Source organism: Notothenia rossii (assembly GCF_949606895.1).
Source record: "Notothenia rossii genome assembly, chromosome: 6".
NCBI classification, from domain to species: domain Eukaryota; kingdom Metazoa; phylum Chordata; class Actinopteri; order Perciformes; family Nototheniidae; genus Notothenia; species Notothenia rossii.
In genome coordinates this window covers 22704783-22726739 of record NC_136909.1, presented here as the reverse complement: position 1 = coordinate 22726739, position 21957 = coordinate 22704783, and the positions used below count along the sequence as shown (strand labels likewise).

General features: G+C 40.6%; 1 protein-coding gene across 1 annotated transcript in view; it reads left to right on the top strand.

Moving 5' to 3' along the window:
• Positions 1-21957, top strand: part of plcxd3 (phosphatidylinositol-specific phospholipase C, X domain containing 3) — a 34713-nt gene that overhangs the window by 7782 nt on the left and 4974 nt on the right. The window contains exons 2-4 of the mRNA XM_079686433.1: positions 16123-16379; positions 16576-16749; positions 17902-18077. Coding sequence (XP_079542559.1) covers positions 16123-16379; positions 16576-16749; positions 17902-18077 — 607 coding nt within the window. The remainder of the gene's footprint in view (positions 1-16122; positions 16380-16575; positions 16750-17901; positions 18078-21957) is intronic.

Below are 21957 nucleotides of genomic sequence, written 5' to 3'. Positions count from 1 at the left end.
TTTAAACATCCATGACTTAAACATATAATCCAGGATACAAGCTACATAGTTGCACCTGCAAGGTGAATATAGAACAACTGGTTAAAAAATAACTACCGAGTGTTTGAAAGCGTACAACAGTTTTATGATATCACTGCCCCATCCAAGACACGAGTGGATCTGACTTTAATTACATTTGAGTTGAGTGTTTAGTCAACTTAATGTGTTGCTTAAAATAATACTTCTGCATTCAGTAGCCTATGTGACAATGTAGGTGATGCACGGCCAGATACTGCTCGAGAAGCTGACTCAGGTAAGGAAATGTGATATATTATGATATTATATGGTGCGACACGTCGGCGTCTTCTCTGCATCGTCAGTTTAAAATGTATTTCCTTTATCCTGTGATATGACTTGATAGATTTAAACTCCTCACACTGAGCTCTGATTGGTCAGCAGGCGGTTTCACTGAGTTGATCTCTTTTCTATAGACGCGCAGGAGGCGGGCAGCGTCAGGTAAAACAAGTTATTTAGCCTTCCCAAACATGAGCGTCACGCGCCGCCTATGCCTGTTCTTCTTCTCTCGGTGTATAGTCTGTCTTCCAGCTGTTGCTTCTTTTGAATGACGAATACACACTACCGCTGCCTGCTGGTAAGGACAGTTATTGCCACTCGTCAACTAAAGTCTATTGCTGAGGAGGAGCCAGCGGTAGCATGCACTCTCTCCTCCTCTAGGCGCTGGGTGACCGAGGTTATCGATCCAAAGAGCCCTTCCGTGGACACCGGGGCTCCAAGGAGATCCTCTCGGTCCTTCTTGGGTAGGGCGATGAGTCCTAGCCACATGTGATGCGACGCCACTGTGGCCAAGGACATCACCCGCCCCGCTGCGGCGGCCACTCCATGGATCAGATTGTTCATCTTACCTATGCAGCAATCTGGATAATTGCTCCCGTCCTGAGGCGGGAAGGCGGGGGCATCTGCTTGAGGGGTAATCAAGGAGACGACCAACACGCCAAAATTATTGGCCGCAGCCGCCATCTGTGCACCGAGCCTGAACATTTTGTCTAAATATTCCAGGGTGTCTCGGTCCCGCGGCGGGGGCAGTGGTTCCTTCCCCTCCGCCCAACCAGCAGCTGCATGCGGAAGCAGATGGGCCGCCAGGCTTTCATCGAGGGGGGGCACACCGAGCGGCCCTGCACCCTGATGACACCCGTCATGGCTGCTACTGGGGCCTTCTTCCTCAATGGCCGCCGCCACGTCGCTTCCACACACTGCCAGATATCTGGCAACGAGGCCGAGACGAAGGCCGGCTGCGCCGGAAGCACCGGGCTGTGAAAACCCTGCCCAAGGCGGCTTACAGGCCTCGGTGGCAGCGGTGGGGTGAGCGGTAAGCCCACACGCTCCGCCCCCAGGGTCATCACCGCCGGGAAGTCCAGACGCGCAGACCTGTGTGCTGGACCCTCCTGGCCGCCGGAAACGAAGGTGTCGGACAACGAGGTGTCCTCCCCCTCCGCGAATGCGACCACCCGGCCCCTCGGGAGGGTGAACTCGAATGGAACCTCATCGAGATCATCCATGTCGACCACCTCGAGGTCCTGATCCTCCACCTCCACCTGCAGGCCGAGCTTCACCCGGAAATGCTCGCCACGATTACGGCGGCTTAGCTGCGGGATCATGCGGCAGGCATTACAGGCCGGCGACTGGCCTAGGCCCTCTTCGGCGTGGTTCGGCCCCAGGCACTGGAAGCACAGGCGGTGCGGGTCAGCCCCTGCAATCAGGCTAGGGCATGTCGGGCAGGTTCGGTGCTCTAGGAGTGGTTCCATGTTTGTTCAATCGATCTCTTTCTCTTTCAAGTCTTGCTCAGTCTCGCTGAAGAGAAAGGGATGACGGTCAGGAGGCGAGGCCTCCTTTTATACGGTGAGATGCGCACGCATTCAGGTAGGACCGCCCCGGGGCCGGCTACGTCTATAGAAGTCTCAGTAGGTGAATGCTTGCATGATAAGGTAGTACCCATATAGTCCAGTAGAGGGTGGAGCCTGTGAGAGATATAACATCATCTTCCCTGGCTGAATCTACAATGCAGGAATCTAATTAAATCTAGAGACCAACTATTGAAGCAGAGCTTGAAATCCGGACTTTCCACTGATAGACAGAAATTCACTCATGCTCGTAACAAGGTAACACAAACAATAAGACAGGCAAAAGCTAACTTTTTCATCAATATAATTGTGTAAAGGTGTAACTGTAACAAAGTTTGGCAAACCTTAAAGGTCCCATGTCATGCTTTTCTGGTTATTACCCGTCCCTTTTTGTGTTATGTAGCTTTTTATGCATGTAAACGGTCTGCTGAGTCACAAACGCTCAAAGTACACCCTGTAGCGTGTAAAACTCTAACATAGAAAAGACCTGTCTATACTGCCCCAAAATGCCTCGTTGGAGATTTCTCTTTTTCTTCCTGGGTACAGTGACGTATTTGCCAAATACTATTTGGGTATAGTGACGTAACTCATATACACTCAATATTTTCTCAGCTGCAGCTCTGCGGATTTCTCCGCCTGAGACGGCGGGACACGGCGAGGCTGTGAGTCTGTGTGTGAGCACACACACAAACTCCCAGCCAGGCTGCGGGTGTGTGTGTGTGTGTGCTCGGGCTGGTTTCGGGCTGGTTTCGGGCTGGTTTCAGGCTGGGTTTAGCTATGTTTCACTGTCTTGCAGGCGACCACTGGGCTCACAGGGAGGGGGGGAACTACAACTGTTGTTGTAGTTCACGAGTAACCGTTTAGGACAGAGAGTGAATATACATACTATACAGAGATGCTTTATGAGAAACCAATGTGAGTTTGGAAAATTGCACGATATAAATCTATTTTAGTAAACCTCAACAATGGAATTATGATCAGTAGAAATGGCCATGACATGGGACCTTTAAATAAACTATTAGGTAAACATATACCAAACAGGAAAATAATGTACTAGAATTAAAAAATCAATGATGCCCTGATAAAAAACCCTGCAGTGTTGGCCAGCTCTCTCAATGAGTATTTCATAAATAGTGCTCTGGACATTACAAAGTTCTTCCCCCCATCTGAGGTTTCACCTAGCCCAGGTGTGGATACACACCCGTTTTTGACCTGGAGGAAATCACAGAGGTTGAGGTAAAAAATATAATCTCAGGGTTAAGAGGTTCTAAGGCTAGGGATGCATATGATTTCGACACCAGCATCAGCACGAGGGAAGTTCCATCATCCTGGAAGGTGACTACGGTGACACGGATCTTTAAATCTGGGGATAAGGCAATGATGTCCAATTATAGACCTATCAGCTTCCTCCCCTGTGTCTCTAAGATAGTTGAGAAATGGGTGTCAAAACTAATCACCAAACATTTAGGCAAAGGTTTCGCTCGACTCCACCCAATGCAGTTTGGTTTCCGTGCTCACCACTCCACTGAGACAGCTAACTGTGTCTTTGTGGAAAAGGTTAAATATATGTTGGACACGAGCCCATATGTAGGTGCTGTCTTCCTTGATCTCAGAAAGGCATCTGACACTGTTGATCACAAAGTGCTCCTTACAAAGCTGACTTATTTCAATTGTTCTGCAGTTTCTATACATTGGCTAAAGTTCTACTTATCGAACAGAACAGTGTGTTCTGGTCAACGGTGCCAAATCGCCCTACCTCGTCAACCCTGTTGGGGTTCCACAAGGTTCCATTCTTGGACCTTGGACTTTTTTCCCTGTACATAAATGACTTGCCTTATGTATGTCCTGAGTTGAATGTGCCAATGTATGCCGATGATGCGGACATCTTTATACACGGGAAAAACACTGAAATAATTTCATATTGTCTCTCTAATGCATTGGACAAGGTTCAACACTGGCTGAACAACCTTTGCTTACAGTTAAACGTAAAAAAAAAACAGTATGCATGATGTTCAGTAAATACGGAGCCTCTAAAGGAAGGGGGGGCATCGTTGGGGGGGGGGGGGGGGCAGTCCGCTCTGTGTGTGTGTTCTGAGTGTTTGTTTCCCTATAAAACAGCTGCGGGGGAAGAAGGTACTCTGCGAGTCACGGACATGAATTCATAGATCAAAGCAGACTGGTTTACAGACTCTCCTGTTTTGCCGATCCGGTGCTTAAACCAATAGCTCTAGACCCCTGGCCGAACTGTCCATAAAATTAAGTCTGAATTCAAAATATAGTCTATCTCAAATAATGTATGCTCTGTCATTTCCCCACGTAAACATAACAGTCTGCAATGAAATGGTTGTCTGTGTTTCCCACTTCCTCCTTGGTGCATCGGTAACTTTCTCAAAAAATAAAGTCAGGAAAACGGATTTGTTTCTCGTGCGCATGAGAAACGAATCCGTTTTCCTGACTTTATTTTTTTTCTCTCTCCCTTTTTTTTTTTTTCCATGTCCCTTTATAGGCTCCGTATAATTGTCATGTTCTTAAATGTTTTATGTGAGGGACTGCGGATGGAAATTAGCTCCAAGCTAAAATCCGGCATATTTACATTATTTGCATTTTTTTGTTTTAAGTGTTCATTAATGTGCATTGTCCCTGCTAAATAAACGATGAAATGAAATGAAAATGAAAGAGTGGGACATCCCTAATCACGGTTGGATTTTTCTGGGAGTTCGGAATGGATTGGAAACAGTGCCTTTAAAAGAATACATCTTAAAATAAGATTATTTATTTAATTAGAATGGGAGGCCATTACAGGGGGAGGGATGGTGTCAATCACCAAAGTCGACCAACGGGTTCCAAAGAAACGGCAAATACACCCAAATCCACCCGAATGACACCAAAGGTATTTTTTTTGTTTTGCTAAACCTCTCTAAAAGGGTCTAATGTCACTTGTTTTGCATAATCTTGATACAGGGTACTTATTCAACACATTCTCACTCCCAACCCGTCACACGTTGACGGACAGTCAGGGCCCCTCCCCGTCACTCTATTACGGACAGGGTACCCCTTGAGAGTCAGTTTTCAACGGGTAGGGCGTCCCATAGACCTTCATAGACCTACCATAGCGTTGACAATAGACGCCATGAGAACGCTCCTCGACGGTCGGTTGTTATTGTCAATATTAATATAATAATTATTTATTTTTTAATAGTCACACTCGATTTCGCCAATTTTCTTTTTGCCCCAGCTGGTCCACACCTCTTTTAGCAGAAACAAAGGCTACTTTTAGCAGAAACAAAGGCTACATTAATGGAATTAATGGACGTGCTGTTGTCCTTTACAAACTCTTCAACTACAATACGATACGATACGATAATACTTTATTTGTCAGATCAAGTCTGAAATTTGACTTGCGTCACAGCAGCTCCATGTCCAACATCAACAGACAAGTATCCAGAACCAATACATGAAACACAAACAACAAACATTTAACGTAACAGCACAATCAGTGAGAGAAAACATGCTCAAGAGCCTTCAGCATGCATTTGATCTGGGATTTAGCTCTGTATTTACTGTGAGGATTGACTGATGCACAAAGGAGTGCTTCGGTCTGACTTTATTGAATCGTGGGACCCTGTATCTCCGATTAGATGGTAGCAGTTCATATTCACTGTTCAGAACATGGTTTGGGTCAGAGATGATGTTGTTGGACAGCCTCACTAGGTTGTTATGATAGGCTGAGTCTCTGACAGGGTTGACCAACAATCTTTGAGCAGATTTTTAACAGGTGGAGCAGTTTTGATTTTAATGCTGCTGACAAACATTTGTATCAGGTAGTATTGCAGTACTGCAGAATAAACATGATCACAGATGTAAAGAACAACAGAAGAATTTCTCTGCTCGCCCCAAAAGACCTAAGAAGGCGGAGAAAATAAATTCTTTGTTTTGTCCTTTTGCACAGATATTCAATGTGATCCTTCCATGACAGCAGATGGTCAATCATTACACCAAAGTATTTGTATGAAACTCCCTGCTTGATGTCATCTGTATGGATGACAATGGGGACTCTATAGGAGTCAGATGGTGAGCCAAAAATGATTTCCTCAGTTTTCTTGGTGTTGATCTCAAGAGCATTGTTATCAGTCCACTCAACGACCTGATTTACAGCCTGTTGGTGCAGCTCAGGGTCGTCTGTATTACTTAGCAGAGATATTATTGCAGTATCATCAGAGTACTTAATGATGACTTGATTTTGTGTGTTGATACGACAATCATCAGTGTAGAGTAAAGAGCACAGCTGAACTCACACAGCCCTGGGGGGCCCCTACATTGGTTGTGATGGCAGATGATAGGGTTTTGTTAACCTTCACAAGTTGCTCTCTACTAGTGAGGAAAGCAGCATACCAGTAAATCAGGTACGGATTTACTTCCATTTTAGCCATTTTTGACACCAAGATGTCTGCTTGTATTGTGTTGAATGCTGATGAGAAGTCAAGGAAGAGGGCTCTTGCATAGGTGTTGCGTTTGTCTAAATGTTTAGTGATGATGTGAACCAGAGTGGCCACAGCATCTTCCGTACCGCACCCTTGTTTATAGGCAAATTGGTATGGATCCAGTTTGTCTTGTGTTGTACTGATAAGAAATCGGAGCAGAATTCTTTCTAGTGATTTCATAATCACTGAGGTGAGGGCTATTGGTCTGTAGTCCTTATGTTCTTTTGGGCATGGAATTTTGGGTAGCGGTTTGATGTGTGAAGTTTTCCATGACAGAGGGATGGTGTGCATTTCAATAGAAGCCTGAAAGATGGGTTGCCACACTGGAGCCAGCTCAGTAGCAACGTTTTTCAGCAGAAAACCGCTGCACCCATCTGGCTCAGCCGCTTTCTTGGTGTTGGTGCACTGAAATGTTTTTCTGACATCTTCGACAATGATGGTAATTTTGTCAGAGGAAGCAGGTATTATAGTTTCGAGCATTTCAGTACACTACGCAGAATTATCCAGTGACTCAAAACGGGTAAAGAACGTGTTTAGTTCGTTAGCTAAACAAAATTCATTGTTTGTCACAATAGGTTTAGCTGAGGAGGACATTCCTGTCATGGTTTTCATGGTGTCCCATACCTTTTGGGGGTTTTTGGCTTTAAAAGCATTTTCCAAAAGCTCTCTGTGTGCCAGTTTTGATTCCCTCAATTTGACTTTCAGTTCTTTCTCTGTCTGTTTAAGTGCTCCATAGTCTTTGTTTTTGAAAGCTATTTTCCTGGTATTTATAACGGTTTTAATGTCCTTAGTCACATAAGATTTATTATTTGGATAGATTTGTATTTCTTTAGTGGAAACAACTAGTTCTACACAGAAGTTAATATAGTCATTGGTAACAGTAGTTATTTCATCTAGTGAACCTTCCTGAAAAATGTCCCAATCTGTCCAATCAAAACAGGCTTTCAACTGTTCCCTACTTTCATTTGTCCATGTCCTTATTACTTTCTTTTCCGGTTTACTTCTCTTCAGTTTGGTCTTATACACTGGTATCATATTCACAACATTATGATCAGAGTTCAGTATTGGTGGTCTACAATTAGTCACATAGGGTCCTTTAACATTTACGAAGCATTTGTCCAGGATATTGTCTTTTCTGGTGTGATCCTTAACATACTGTTGGAACCCAGGTAGCACAGTCTCTAGGCGACATTGGTTCATGTCCCCGAGCACTATTGCCGGTGCATCGGGGTGGCTGAGTTGCAGCTCGTGAACACAGTCAGCGATGGAGCCGGCCGCCAGTGACGCTCTGCCGCTGGGAGGCACATAAACAACAAACAGTAAAATACAACCCTAATTATATTTTTAAAACATTTTAGAAGGCCTCACGAAATATTTTAATGCAAATTTAAATTTAATGTGAACGGATGTGTGTAATGTGGTGATTGACATTATTCACCCACGGATCTATGGGTTGGGGTATTGTTCCGCACAAACATTTTAGTTAACCAGACTTCCTGTTGATGTGAAATCAGAAAACATTTAAAAAAAAAAATAATAATACTTATTCCGAGTTTGCTTGCTTTTCTCTTTAGAGGTCATCACATAACGGCATTGTAATACACGGTTCGGCTGCATTAAATATTACATATCTGCCGTAGTTTCCTATTTATAGAGCCCTGGTGAGAAGACCTCTAGACAAATAGGAAGAACTGCCGCTGAAACTGAATATGTGACGTGGATCATAAATATATCAATTAAACAAAATCTTCAATTTCTCTTCACAATATAAGTCTCCTTGCAGTATCAATACTAATTCGGCTGACTTTTATATTTGATCCAATCTGTATATTGGTATATTTACACCATAACGGTGTACAGCTGATAGAAAGGGACACAGGTGGTTAAAGCAAGTTATTGAAATGTATTATTTTTATTATTAGATATTAATAGGAGACACAAACAGACAAACTAATAAGGCTTTATTTAAACATTAAAGAATACTTTAAGTTAAGGTCTTACTTTGAGTAAGAAAAAAGCTTTGGGGGTATAAATATTAAGCCTGACAAAGTACTAATATATTGCTTTCCTGCAATGTTAACTATTGTATGTTTAAGCACTTATTTTAACTGATATTATACATATGTATTATACTCTTATAAGATGTATGTAGATAGTAAAATAAATGTGCAGAATACGACAGTTTAATGGTGGAGGTATACACACATATTGATAGATGTCTTGTAATGCACTGTTGAGGAACCTGCGACCCAAGTTTTTCATCTCCGACCTTGTCAGGTATTGAATATTCAATAAATAAAGAACACAGAATTATTAAATATAAAACACAGAATTTGTGTGATTATACTAAATGATTTACAAATAAACACCACTGCATATTTACAACTATTACATATGCTGATGTAATGCAAATGTTTCCAACTTAGGATCAATAAAGTATATCTTATCTTAAGATGATCGATGGCTACTGCCATATTTGCCTCTGAACCTTGACAAGTGCATTTTTCAGGCTTATCAATTAACAACTGGAGGGGTCAGAGACATAAGGCCAGCTGTTAAATAAAGCTCTTCTGACCTTAGCTGTCATGTGGGTATATATTAATGCTGCCCATTATGGGCACAAGCAATTTTCACCCATTTATTATGTTTTAAATTTGAGTGTTTCCTATCCCCTAAACCTCCAGGGATGTACACAGTTTAACACTGGCAACTTCTTATTATGGGAAATACGAAAACGTCTTTTAAAACTACAATTCCCAGTAGAGACGTGCCATAGAGCATGTTGCAAAACACACAATAGCCAGCATGCGTAGTTCTGGGGACGGGTTGGGGGAGGGGGCGACGGGGTGGACCCGTTCAAATCCAGTTTTGGACAGTCTGCCGTGGTTCCATCCCATTTCAAAGTGTTGTTCGACTCTCGGCATAACCCTCGGCGCACACTCAAACGTCCAATCACAGAGCTTGAGGACTATCACGGGGTTTGTCAAGCGAAGCGGAGATAATACTTACTTCCGGGTGTAAAATTCTCTAAAGCAACTACTATGAGCTGCTCCGACCCTCGGTCCTGACGGACTCCAACTTGTGTTTATTAATCAAACAAATAAATAAACACAAGGATAATTATGTGTTATTGAGTAAATAACAGTTTGTGGTTTAGAAAATAATACAAAATTAGAAGGAAAAAACGATGAAACAATACAGATACAGATACCCTACTCTCCCCCTAACTGACAGCAACAAAAGTCCTACATTATTCAATTAAAATAGAGAAGTAAAAACAATAAGTGTGGTTTGATATTGAGTAAGAAAAATGTTGATAAATGCTGTGAGAATGGATCTGCGGACAGCATTTCGCCGCGATCTCAACTCGTCTATTACCAATGTTCAGGGAGCTTTATGCAAGTCAATGGGACGCCCTGCCCGTTGAAAACTGACTCTCAAGGGGTACCCTGTCCGTAATTCCGTGACGGGGAGGGGCCCTGACCAACCGTCAACATGTGACGTGTTGGGAGTGAGAACGTGTTGACTTATTATGTTATAGTTTGGATTCCTAAAGCTTTTAGTCTACTATCCCATCATTCAAGGGTGGTTTTCACTATAAGTAATGTTTTTTTTTTTTACTATGTTCAATCTGAATTTACTTTAAAATGAAACAATTCTATATTGATTCTGACTTTTCTACATCCAACTCACAGGTTTATTATTGCTTTGAGAAAAAAGATAATTAATTTACCCCTTTTAGAAGTGAAGTTATGGTAATTTATTCTGGAAATGTCATTTTCAAGCCTGAGGCCTGAAAAACAGGCTTGGGGCTTAACAGGTTAACCCCCAGATGCTAATTTGTGATGTTGGGCTATAAAACAAATTGATTTTACATATTACAGATTACAGATACAGATGGTCCTCTGCTAGTCAGAGCCACTTTGTTTGGAAGGTAAAACAGGGTTGCTTTTAGAAATAACTAAATTCTCCATGTTTGGCCCCACATACCACATTTGCATCACTCTGTGCCCACCTATTGTCAAGGGGTGAACTCTGAGGCATGAATTCAAATGCACAACTCAGACTCAGACTCGGGTGGTATTCAGAAATAAAGACTTTACTGGAAGTTACACAGGAACAAAAACAAGAAACAGAAAATCACTCTTCCGAGGAAAAACTAAATGCAATAATCGTGAGCATGAGAAAACGGGATACGACCATGGAGCAGGCTTGAACGTGGTCATGAATAAGAAACGAACTGGCACTGGACAGGTGAGGGCTAACACAATATATACCCAAGGTGAGGGGAACAGGTGGAAACAATCAGGGCGGGGAAACTAATCACAAACACAGGAGACACATAGGGGCGGGGAGCATGGAGTTCTGAAATGAGAGGAGGAATACTTATTACAATAAGACAGAGGGCACAGAACAAAGGGACATGACAAAACTAATATAAAGAATAGCCTTTCATGATAAGTTTCTGAGACATGACACCTATGGAGACTACTAGTTAGATGAGCCAGTTCTTCTCTATTTCTAATGTGGCAAAGGGTAAGGCAATGAGCATAAGAGGAAAGCAAGAGGGAGTGATGGCAGATTAAAGATGGTGTTCAATAAAGGTGGAGAAGGAGGGAAAGAGGCATGGAGAACTTTTCCTTTCCCAAAGATGATCAGTGTGGCTATTGTTAGATCTTCTGGGTGAGTGCTGCAGGCTGCAGTCTGCCTGAGGTGGTCAGCAAAGGTGTGTTGCCAGATATATTTGGATTTTCAGTATCAGTTCAATACAAAACCAATATACTTACTGGAACGTGCATGTATCGCTTCCCACAAGTGTGCACAATCACTACAGTAAATGTACATTTAGATTACTCCAGGTCTATGTTATGTATATCAATTAACTAAGCTCTGCCTATGTTAACAGGCCAAAATGTTTACATTTACTCTCCAGTATTTGGGTCATCGAAAAATCCACATCCACCTTGGGTGGGGGGATATTTAAATGAATGTGTTGGCAAATTTTACAAGCACAGAGCGATTTGTTTCTATGTCAATATAAACAATGGTACGGATTAGATACCTCACAGAAAAATGCCCAAATAGACCTAAAAGTATCAGATTCACATGAGAAGGCTCAAGGGAGCCATCCTCTTCAATGGCTGACTGTATAGCTTATGGCTTTAGTGGAGGAAATTAATGAATAGCGTATAGGCCAGAGATAAAGGATCAGGGCAATTGTATTATATTAAGATGGTTCGCAGGCAATAAGTACAAATCCATTGCAAGATAGGCCTCCTCAGTCTTGCTTTGCTCCCTCAGGGCAGAGGGAACGACAGACCCAGCACTTTCAGCTGTAAATCGGTCGATCAGTCCCTTGACAATTGTGCTGCCACTTAAGCCGCTGAAAAGGGAGGATGGATGATATCAGATGCCAGGATAAACACTGGTAGGGCACCGAGATGCTTGGAGGCAAGGAAATCAGACAGCTTAAAAGCCATTGATAAACAGAAGATGTAAAAATTCAAAAAATACAACGGATGGAAAATATTTTGGTCATGAGAAAGACAAAGAAAGAGAGTATTTGTCCCAGTAAATAAAGCAGATTTATAAGGAGGCAGGAAAAGTAAAGCTATTTCTGTAATGGTTGGTTTGCCAAAGCCTTCGTGCTTGACCAGGTGCTTCATGACTTTAGACAAAGACTTTAACACTAGAACCGCCAACGGGTACATTTTACCCGCAGCTGTTTGATTAGATTTTTTGATTTTTTTCAATAAAATATTAAAGTCTCCCAGTCTGTGACTTTTTCTGAAAGTGTGTTATGTAGCACCCTATGTTGTTAAAAATGGTCAATATGAAGTCAGATTGAAAAAATGTATACCTATATCCGCCAGCGGGTAATATTTACCTCATAGAAAATGCAGCGTAAACATGACGTGTTGCTAGCAACGCCTTTTGTCTACTGCGTTTCCTTATTAGAGAGATAGATAGATATATTGAGACAGAGAGAGAGAGAGAGAGAGAGAGAGAGAGAGACAGATGGATACTTATAGTGTAACATCTTGGAGAATACAAGATCTTGGATGACTGAGCTCACGCATGCATGTGTGCATGTTACGTGCCTATTGAATAAAGATGGACACTCGGAATGAGAGAAGTAGTCCACGTCGTCTGTTTATGTAGACAATTATATGTCCATAGAACAGAAGATTACAGATAGATAGTTATATATAGATCGAGAGAGAGAGAGATTTGTACCTGAACAAAACACAAGTCTAACACCAAGCGTTTAAATCCGCACTGGTAGCGATATGTTATACTTCATGCTATCTGCACAAACTATATCATATTTAAAGCTGAGAGTCCACAGATTCTATTGGTATACGTTTCATCCCTATGCGATCAAAACTCACTGTTCTGTATGATAAATAAAAGAACATTGTACCTTAAAAATCGATAGCGGGTACATTTTACCCGTTGGCGGTTTTAGGTATACGGCGACCTCTGGCGGTTCTAGTGTTAAAATAGCTTGGATATCAATCTGCTTACACTGTTCTCTGGATTGTATAACTGACAGCAAAGCCTGGTGGTTTACTGATGCTCATTACACACCTTTTCAATTTTAAAAGTTGCTTGACTTAATCTTTTGTGAAAATATCTCAGAAGTAGGCAGAAATGATTAGGTTTGGATTCTCCACAGGCTGCTTTGGCTTGAACAGTGGCAGGTAATTGAGTTTTCCAGCAGGAGAACATTTATCTTGATTCAAAAAGTCAGATAATAGAGCCTCATGTGAAATATATGCTTTGTGCGCATTGCTACTCTAACAAAATGGAAGAGGTGTGAGACAGGGTGAAACAACAACACTTTTACTCTACAATCGTACAAGATTAAAACTCTCCAATTGAGGTATTACGGTAACACATTTTTCATATTTTGCAGGCACTACATGAACGTTACACGCCTGCAGCAAGTTTGTGTAAAGAACCACACATGGAAAATGTAGTGGAGAGAAAATGGGGAATCATGAGCACAGCAACTTTTGGTATATAGTCATTTTCTCATTTACTCCCCACTCCTCTCCTCTTTCCATTCTAAAATAGAGTCCATGGGGAGCAATAATGAATCGTCATGAAATGGGCGTAAACCACCAGCGGTTTTCTTCAATGTGCTGTTTTCATTCAGACAAAATGACACAATAGAGACAGCTCAAATCTAAAAGATCATCATCATCGACATCATCAACATCATCGACATCATCATCATCATCATCATCATCATCATCATCATCATCATCATCATCATCATCATCATCATCATCATCATCATCATCAACATCATCATCATCATCATCATCAAATAATTGTCTTATAATCATCTCTGCTTGTTTCAGCCTTTTTCTGTTTCTCTTCTGCAGTCAGGCTCATTGTCTCTTTCCACTTTCTTCTTCACCCCTGTAATATCATTATTTTGCTGATTTATGGGAAAGACAAGTTCCTAAAGTTCACATGCAAGCTCAGCACCATTGTTATAGGTATTTTGTCATATTCTTTGCATTTTCACTATTGACATGGATGTTCTCACAAATCGTTGATCCAGTGACTATCTAGATAATGGAACAATTTTTCAATTATTTTACATTTTGGACTGTTTAGACTAAAAAAGCAAATAAAAAATACCGCCTTGGGCTTTAAGACATCGTAATTGTAACCATTTTATTCAATGAATGGAGCATATTTGGTTGGAAAATGAAGAAAACAATTGTGTGATTATTATTACATTATGTTGCATTACCTTTAAAGCAAAAGAATAATCTTTCTCTGTAGTTGCAGCCTATCGAGCGGCTGTGACTGGTTAAGGTCATACTATGTTTCGATGTGACCCTGTTGCTACTATCAGCCTGCAGGGATGTTATTTCCTTCCCCCCGCCCTAGGATTTAGCTGTCTATCCTGCTTATAGTCATTCTCTGGGCCCTCTGCATAGACCTGGCACTGGATAATAGCTGAAGGTCAATCCAGGCTCTGTCTGTGCATGCCTGCGTGCCTGTGTGTGTTGGTGGAGGAGGGTGTATTTGTTATGATTGAGCGATGAGGAGACCAAAAGTCGATGAAAAATCAAGTCCAGTGATTAGAGCAGGAGGCATATAACATAATTACTGTCAGCCTAATTTGCATACAATGTGCATAAACCCACATAAACACACTCTTACTCTTATCTTATTTTCAAACAGACATAGAGGACACATGACCTTGAGACCTCACTAGCAGAATTCACCATGCATCGATTGCAAGGCAATGCTTAAGTGTCACCTAGGAAAGCATCAATACATTGACAGACCTTCACAATCCGTCAAGTGTTATTTTACTGCCAGTAACGGGATAGGATCTTGGATTATTCTTTTGATGCAGCTCCCAGTATAACAATTATATTAGCCGGACAATAAAATTAGAATGAGATTTGTGATCAATGGCTTAGTACATTTATATATATGTATTCATATGAGATATCTTACCCCTGGCATGTCTGAATCCACTCCAAAACCATGGCAGTAAATGGAAATGTGTTTGTGATGCTCAGGCCACTGAGAAATTACATTTTAAATATGTATCAGCATTTATGTTCTCAGTTTCTTAGTATAAGCTACAACTTTCATCAGGACTACTTTCTGCATAAGAAATACATTTATGAATATTTGAGATGTTATGGTAGGTCAGTTTGATCAAAGCCCAGACAAGCAGTATACAAGCAGTAGTTCACTTATATGTTTGATAGAGGTCAACCCAAGTTGCGTCTAAAGCCAAGTGGCCTTTATTTATTCAGATTTGATGAAACTGCTGTGATCTAACTGAGAAACATGAGTCAAAGCCAGAATTAGTTATTTTTCTTTCTTTGTCCCTGCAATATATTATCCTATTTATTGAAAATGCTTTAAAACGTTCAGATCATACTGAAAGTGACTTTTGAAAAAACATTGGTCTGAAATAAGATTTGAAATTGTGTGTAAAAAAACACCTGCAAAAAGCAATTACTTGGGTGTTAGTGTTTTGTCAAGATCTACAGTATGAAAGGGTATCCTATAATCTACAAGAAAATATAATATACCTTTGCAATTCTGAAGGAAATTAGCCTTACTGTGGGGACTAGAAGATCACCAAGGATAGGAAATTGCAAATTTAGTCATTAAGGATGAGACAAGACTGGATTCTAAAGGCATATTACTTACAGAGGCAGAGCAAAAAACCGGCAACAGATCTAGCAAAAGATTTTCTCTACATAAAATGAATACGACTACTTAATCTACTGAGGAAGACCACAAGATGTTGTTAAAATATTTGGTAACAACATGATAGTTGGACAAACCGGTAAGACTCAATATATGATTATTGTGTTTTAAGTAATTGATCTGTGTGGTTGGAAAAAGACCAATGACAACACCAACTGACAAAACAAAAGGTAAACACAGACAATTGCACTTTATATTCACTATAGAGAATAATGCTCTGAAAGCTAAAGAAAAAATCCTAATAATCAAAGCTCTCGGATCTCTGGTCTGGATGAATAAATAAGAGCATATGAGCACAACTTTTCAAGTCATACAATTTCATAACTTTACGACGTAAAATGCTATTATTCTCAGTCAGTGTTGTTGCCATGGTACCGGGATATTTTTCAGCTTTGACCTCACTCTCAAAGCTGTGTCAGCACAGAAACAAAACCTGTTGTGTTGAAAACCTGCATTAAGACTCATGTTTGTGTCTCCTCCAGGTTCCCATGATTCCTTTAGTTTTTACATTGACGAGGCGTCTCCAGTTGGCCCCGAGCAGCCGGACACTGTGCAGAACTTTGTGTCTGTTTTTGGCACGGTGGCCAAGAAGCTAATGAGAAAGTGGTTGGCTACACAGACCATGAACTTCACGAGCCAACTGGAGGCTGGGGTCCGCTTCTTTGACCTGCGCATCTCCACCAAGCCCCGTGACCCTGACAACGAGCTGTTCTTCGCCCACGGGCTATTCAGCGCCACGGTCAGCATACAACTCTGAAGTTTTCTAATGCGATGAATATTTTTCCAATGCATGTGGCTGCTAAGTAATGTTTGTACATATCTGTGTATTTGGCAGCATATTAATGTGAGTTTTATCAACAAGTGCCTATATTTAATCTCATTATGTGTTAAAATAAATTGTTAATACCTGTGTTGTTCATATTTGTGTCTTTTAGGTCCGAGAAGGTCTAGAGCAGATCAGCGGTTTCCTGTCAGCTCATGCCAGAGAGGTTGTGTTCCTGGATTTTAACCACTTCTACGGCGTGCAGAACATGCACCATGAAAAACTGGTGTCCATGTTAAGAGAGGTGTTCGGAGACAAACTCTGCCCGGTCATCTTCGCTCAGGAGGTACTGTCCTATTCAGATACACTAGACACTTCACAGTGAATCATGTTTTGTGTTTTCCTGTTGTGCCACATGTATTGTTGACATTTATGTTTAGTGTTTCTTTTTAGTCTTTGTTCTTTTATAACTCCTTGTGCAGAATGCTTTGGCATTAATGTTCAAAATGTAGTCATGCCAATAAAGCCCTTTTCTATTGTATTGTATTGAGTAGGACTTAAAGCAATTAAGTGACCTAGAAGCTGAACAAAACTATGCTTCTTTTTTTACCTCAGCCATTCTTGATTAAGAGAAATAAAAAGTAGGCACATATTGTTATTGTCAGTGTGTGTTTTGTGTATGTGTGTGGGTGTGGGGGCGGGGTCTGAGAGTGTGTGTGTTCAAAACGCTTGTTTTATCAGCCTTGCATAGCCGTGATCATTGTGTTTTGATCTCTTGTGAAACAGAATGAGTATTATCATGTTTTTCCACATATTCCCTTTTGCATAGAAGTTGAATAGGTAATGTCTAACTAGGGCTTTTCTCTGAGTTTTTTTATTCTTTCATTATCATACACTGTAAAAGTACTGCAACTAAAGCAATGCTTATACAATATTGTGGTTTACACTATAATATTGTGCAAAAAAGTTGAATGTTTTCCTTCTTTAATTAATAAAACAGAAACTACAAGTAGAACTGCACCAACGTGTAACATTTATCTTTTTTGGAATATTTCAATTCTGGCAGGTTTCAGTCTCAGTAATTCTGAGAAATGTTTTCATAATACGTTTTCCTCTTGAATAGCCTGTAACTCCACCAGTTCTCTTTAGTCATTTTAGTATTAAGCAATACACTCTGATTAGACATAAAATAGCAGTTGTCGTCTGAAATACAATTTCTGAACAATCAACACTGAATATTGAACAGCGTTGCAGAAATAGGCATCACATCAGGCAATTATATCCACTTATTTTATTTGCTTCTTTTAAATGAACACAAAGCTTTCTAAAAAACTTCCAGGTACATCTTAGCTACCTGTTTTAAATGTCACTCAGCACAGAAGTTGCTCTTATGTGTTTACAATAACTTATCCCATCATATTTTCTTCTTTTCTTCGAATCTCAAAATGCCCGCTCTTTATATACCTCCTGCTGCGCTGAATACATGCCTCCATCCCAGGTGTCTCTGCAGTATCTATGGGAGAAGGAGTACCAGGTGCTGGTCTTCTACCATCACCCCATGGCCCTCGAGGTGCCCTTCCTGTGGCCCGGGCAGATGATGCCCTCCCCATGGGCCAACACCACCGACCCAGAGAAGCTGATTCAGTTTCTCCAGGCGTCAGTTACTGATCGGAGGTCAGCCTTTACCTTTATTACACTAAGAGGGCATCCTAATGCATGACGTTAAATGGGAGGAACTTCTGCAAACCTTTGAGGAGCTCTATGTGACTCAGTGTTTTTACCTATTTGGGTTCTATTTGTTTTGAAACCTGGGAAAATGATTTGGCTTTAGGTGGGTTTTAAGTTATCAGAGAAACAGGCTGAGCAAACATCACTGGCTACTCAGCTTGAAGCCCGCTCTAAACATATGTTTTCCACAGAGACAACAGGTGTCCAGGAGCTCCACAGAGAAGCATCTGAGGACCACTATCAAACTGCTTTGTTCAGTGATCTTACCTGTTTTAATCACCTAGTTTTCGTGTTTTAGAAATTAGAAATCGCCTCAACCATGAACAATACAATAATCCTAACCAGGAAGAGCTGTCCTTAATGACAGTAATGAACTCCATCAAACCCTCTCTTTTTTAAATGTTTTGATAAGAGAGCCCTAGTGGTAGACAATTACATACTGTGCTATTAAATGAAACTGCTGACAGTAATGGGCTAACATGTTCTTAGAAGCTGGTATAAATTTGCAATGAATATCTTAAGTGCTTTTGACAAAAAATCAATAATAAAATGTCATCTGTGGAAGCCGTAATACTGTAAAAAGTACGACCAATCATTTTAGCCGACCCGGCTAAAATAACTGGATGGCCTACCTAACTGTCAGCCTTCCATCTGTGCACAAACTTATCTCGTGCCCTCATTGGTCCAACACACTCTCACTCCATAATCGTCCAGGAGCGACGTTTGGTCAGGGTCCCGTGGCGTGCAGTTGTGACGCTCCTAGGCTCCTTCGGCTTCATAAAGGGACGCAAATAGCTTTCAACTGATTGCAATGTATTCCCATCTGCTGCGAGATTTGACGCTCATGGAAGCACGGCATTCGTTTGTGTCGGCTGCCCTTAAAGGCAATGTGAGCGTCCATTCCCATTGGATAACGGAGAATTGTACACCCGGAAGTAAGTATTCCCCTTGCTGTCGATTGATTTTACAGTGATATCTGCACTACTCATCGACTAAAAAACACCAGATTATCCTTGTTAATTACACAACATTGATTGGTTTAAATTGTGTGCAATGCTTTTGTATTTTTCCCCTTCGATTCGGAGAAACAAATATTTTTTCGGAGTAAAGGATGGCAGAAGACACTACACTACCCAGAATCCCCAGCTATCGTTTAGCACTACACCATCTGCTCTGTTTGACAAACCCCATTCTAGACCCTCCAGAAAAACGCGATTCTGTGATCACAGAATTTACCGCTAAATCAGCAAAATGGCGCAGATTTTTAAAAGGCCGCATATTTATCAAAAGACCGCATAATCCCCGCATTTTTCCACACAAAGTTGAGGGGAAAAAAAGTTGACTCGTGTTGACGTCATCACAGAATGTAAACAACACTGTATAGAGTGAACGTGTGGAGCCCACACGATAGAGAAAACACCAAGATTAAAAAATCTAATCCATCTCATTCACCGACGAACATTTCTACTAAAGACCGGGCAAAAGGTGGGAGGAAACTATTCTGCACCCTGTGTAACTGTGTGTTGGAGAGTGTGTGTGTGTGAGATTAAAATAGCCCAATTGCTTTTACAATAAATAAACATTGAATGTGTGGCAGGTTGTGTGTGAGAGAGAATAAATAAGACAGCCCAATATTAAAAAAATTGTTTGTTTTTTTCCCGCATATTTAGCATATTTCGCAACTTTCCGCATATTTCGCAACTTCCCGCAATTTCACCGCATAAAATCACATAAAAACCCCGCATGTTTAATCGCATAATCAAGGATTTTAGCCCGCATAATCAAGTATTTTAGCCCGCATAATCAAGGATTTTTGCCCGCGTTTTTCTGGAGGGTCTACCATTCATTCCAATGGCTGGCATCTATGTCACGTGATCTTCAAATTTCTCCCTGCAGAAAAAAAAAACATGGCCGAACTTCGTTTTATTCTCGGTGGAAAATGCCTATTTTAAAGTTAGTTTGGCCATTAAAATGCATTTTGATGTCATTTGATGCGAGAAATATGAGTTGTTATTTCAGATTATGTGTGCAGTGGATGTACATGATCTTTAGTTTGCTAGTTATTACGAAGATTACTTCAGGAAATTGCGTCCATAGAACGTTTTCATTGTTACCAAGGTGGTGGCTAGGGACGCTGCTATCGATATTATTTCTGTTATGTTGTGTAACTGTTTAATGGTGTTATCTTTATTGCTACCCCTTTCCCCGTCAATGTATAGTGTTGGTCCACAGCGCAAACGTATTAGTTTAACAAAATCCGCATCTAAAGATACGTTATTTTCCCCTGTGCAATTTCAGTCTCACATCTCACATCACATCGTCATTAACAAATACCGGAAACAGACCGAAAACATTAAAAAAAAAAATAATAATACTTTATTCCGAGTGTGCTTGCTTTTCTCTTTGAAAGTCATCACATAACGGCATTGTAATACACGGTTCGGCTGCATTAAATATTACATACAGATCTGTATCTGCCGTAGTTCTCTATTTATAGAGCCCTGATGAGAAGACTTCTAGACAAACATGAGGAACTGCCGCCAACACTGAAAACGTGACGTGGATCATAAATATATCAGCAATTAAACAACAAACACTTACATTTATTTTCACACAATACGTCTCCTTGCAGGATCAACACTAATTCGGCTGACTTTTATATTTGATCAAATTGGTAGATAGGCTGTATTTACACCATAAAGGTTCACTGCTGATATAAAGGGACACCTGGTGGTTAAAGCATGTTATTGAATTTCATTATTTTTATTATTAGATATTAATAGGATCCCTATAAAGTATATTCATTACTCGTTATTCTCTACTAATAGTTAATTAAAGACTGTATATAATGACTATTTTATACATCTCTTTCAAGATTTCAAGATTTTCTAAGGTTTATTGACATATATACACAAACGGTGTAGTTATGCAATGAATGAAAAACTTGGGTCGCAGGTTCCTCAATAGTGCATTACAACAATGTTAACTATGTTGAAGCACTTATTTTAACTGATATTATACTATACTCTTATAGGATGTATATAGATATTTCATCTCCGGCCTTGTCAGGTATTGAACAATCAATAAATAAAGAACACAGAATTATTAAATATAAAACACAGAATTTGTGTGATTATACTAAATGATTTACAAATAAACACCACTGCATATTTACAACTGCTACACATGCTGATGTAACGCAAATGTTTCCAACTTGGGATCAATAAATCTTATCTTAAGATGATCGATGGCTACTGCCATATTTGCAAAATGTGCCTCTGAACCTTGACAAGTACATGTTTCAGGCTTATCAATTAATGTAATGTAATGTTATCAATTAACAACAGGAGGGGTCACAAACATAAGACCAGCTGGTAAATAAAAGCTCTTCTGACATAGCTGGCATGTGGGTATATATATTAATGCTGCCCATTATGGTCACAAGCAATTTTCACCCATTTATTAATTATATGTTTTAAATTTGAGTGTTTCCTATCCCCTAAACCTCCAGGGATGTACACAGTTTAATACTAGTAACTTCTTATTATGGGAAATACGAAAACGTCTTTTAAAACTACAACTCCCAGTAGAGACGTGCCATAGATAGAGAACATGTTGCGAAACACAATAGCCAGCATGTGTAGTTCTGGGGACGGGGTGGGGGAGGGGACGACGCGGTGGACCCGTTCAAATCCAGTTTTGGACATTCTGCTGTGGTTCCATCCCATTTCAAGCAGGTAGCACAATCTACCTGCATTGCATTACTCTAAACGTGTAATAACGTGCTTTAACCAGTAGGTGGTTTGGGTTAAAAAGCTGTCAAGTT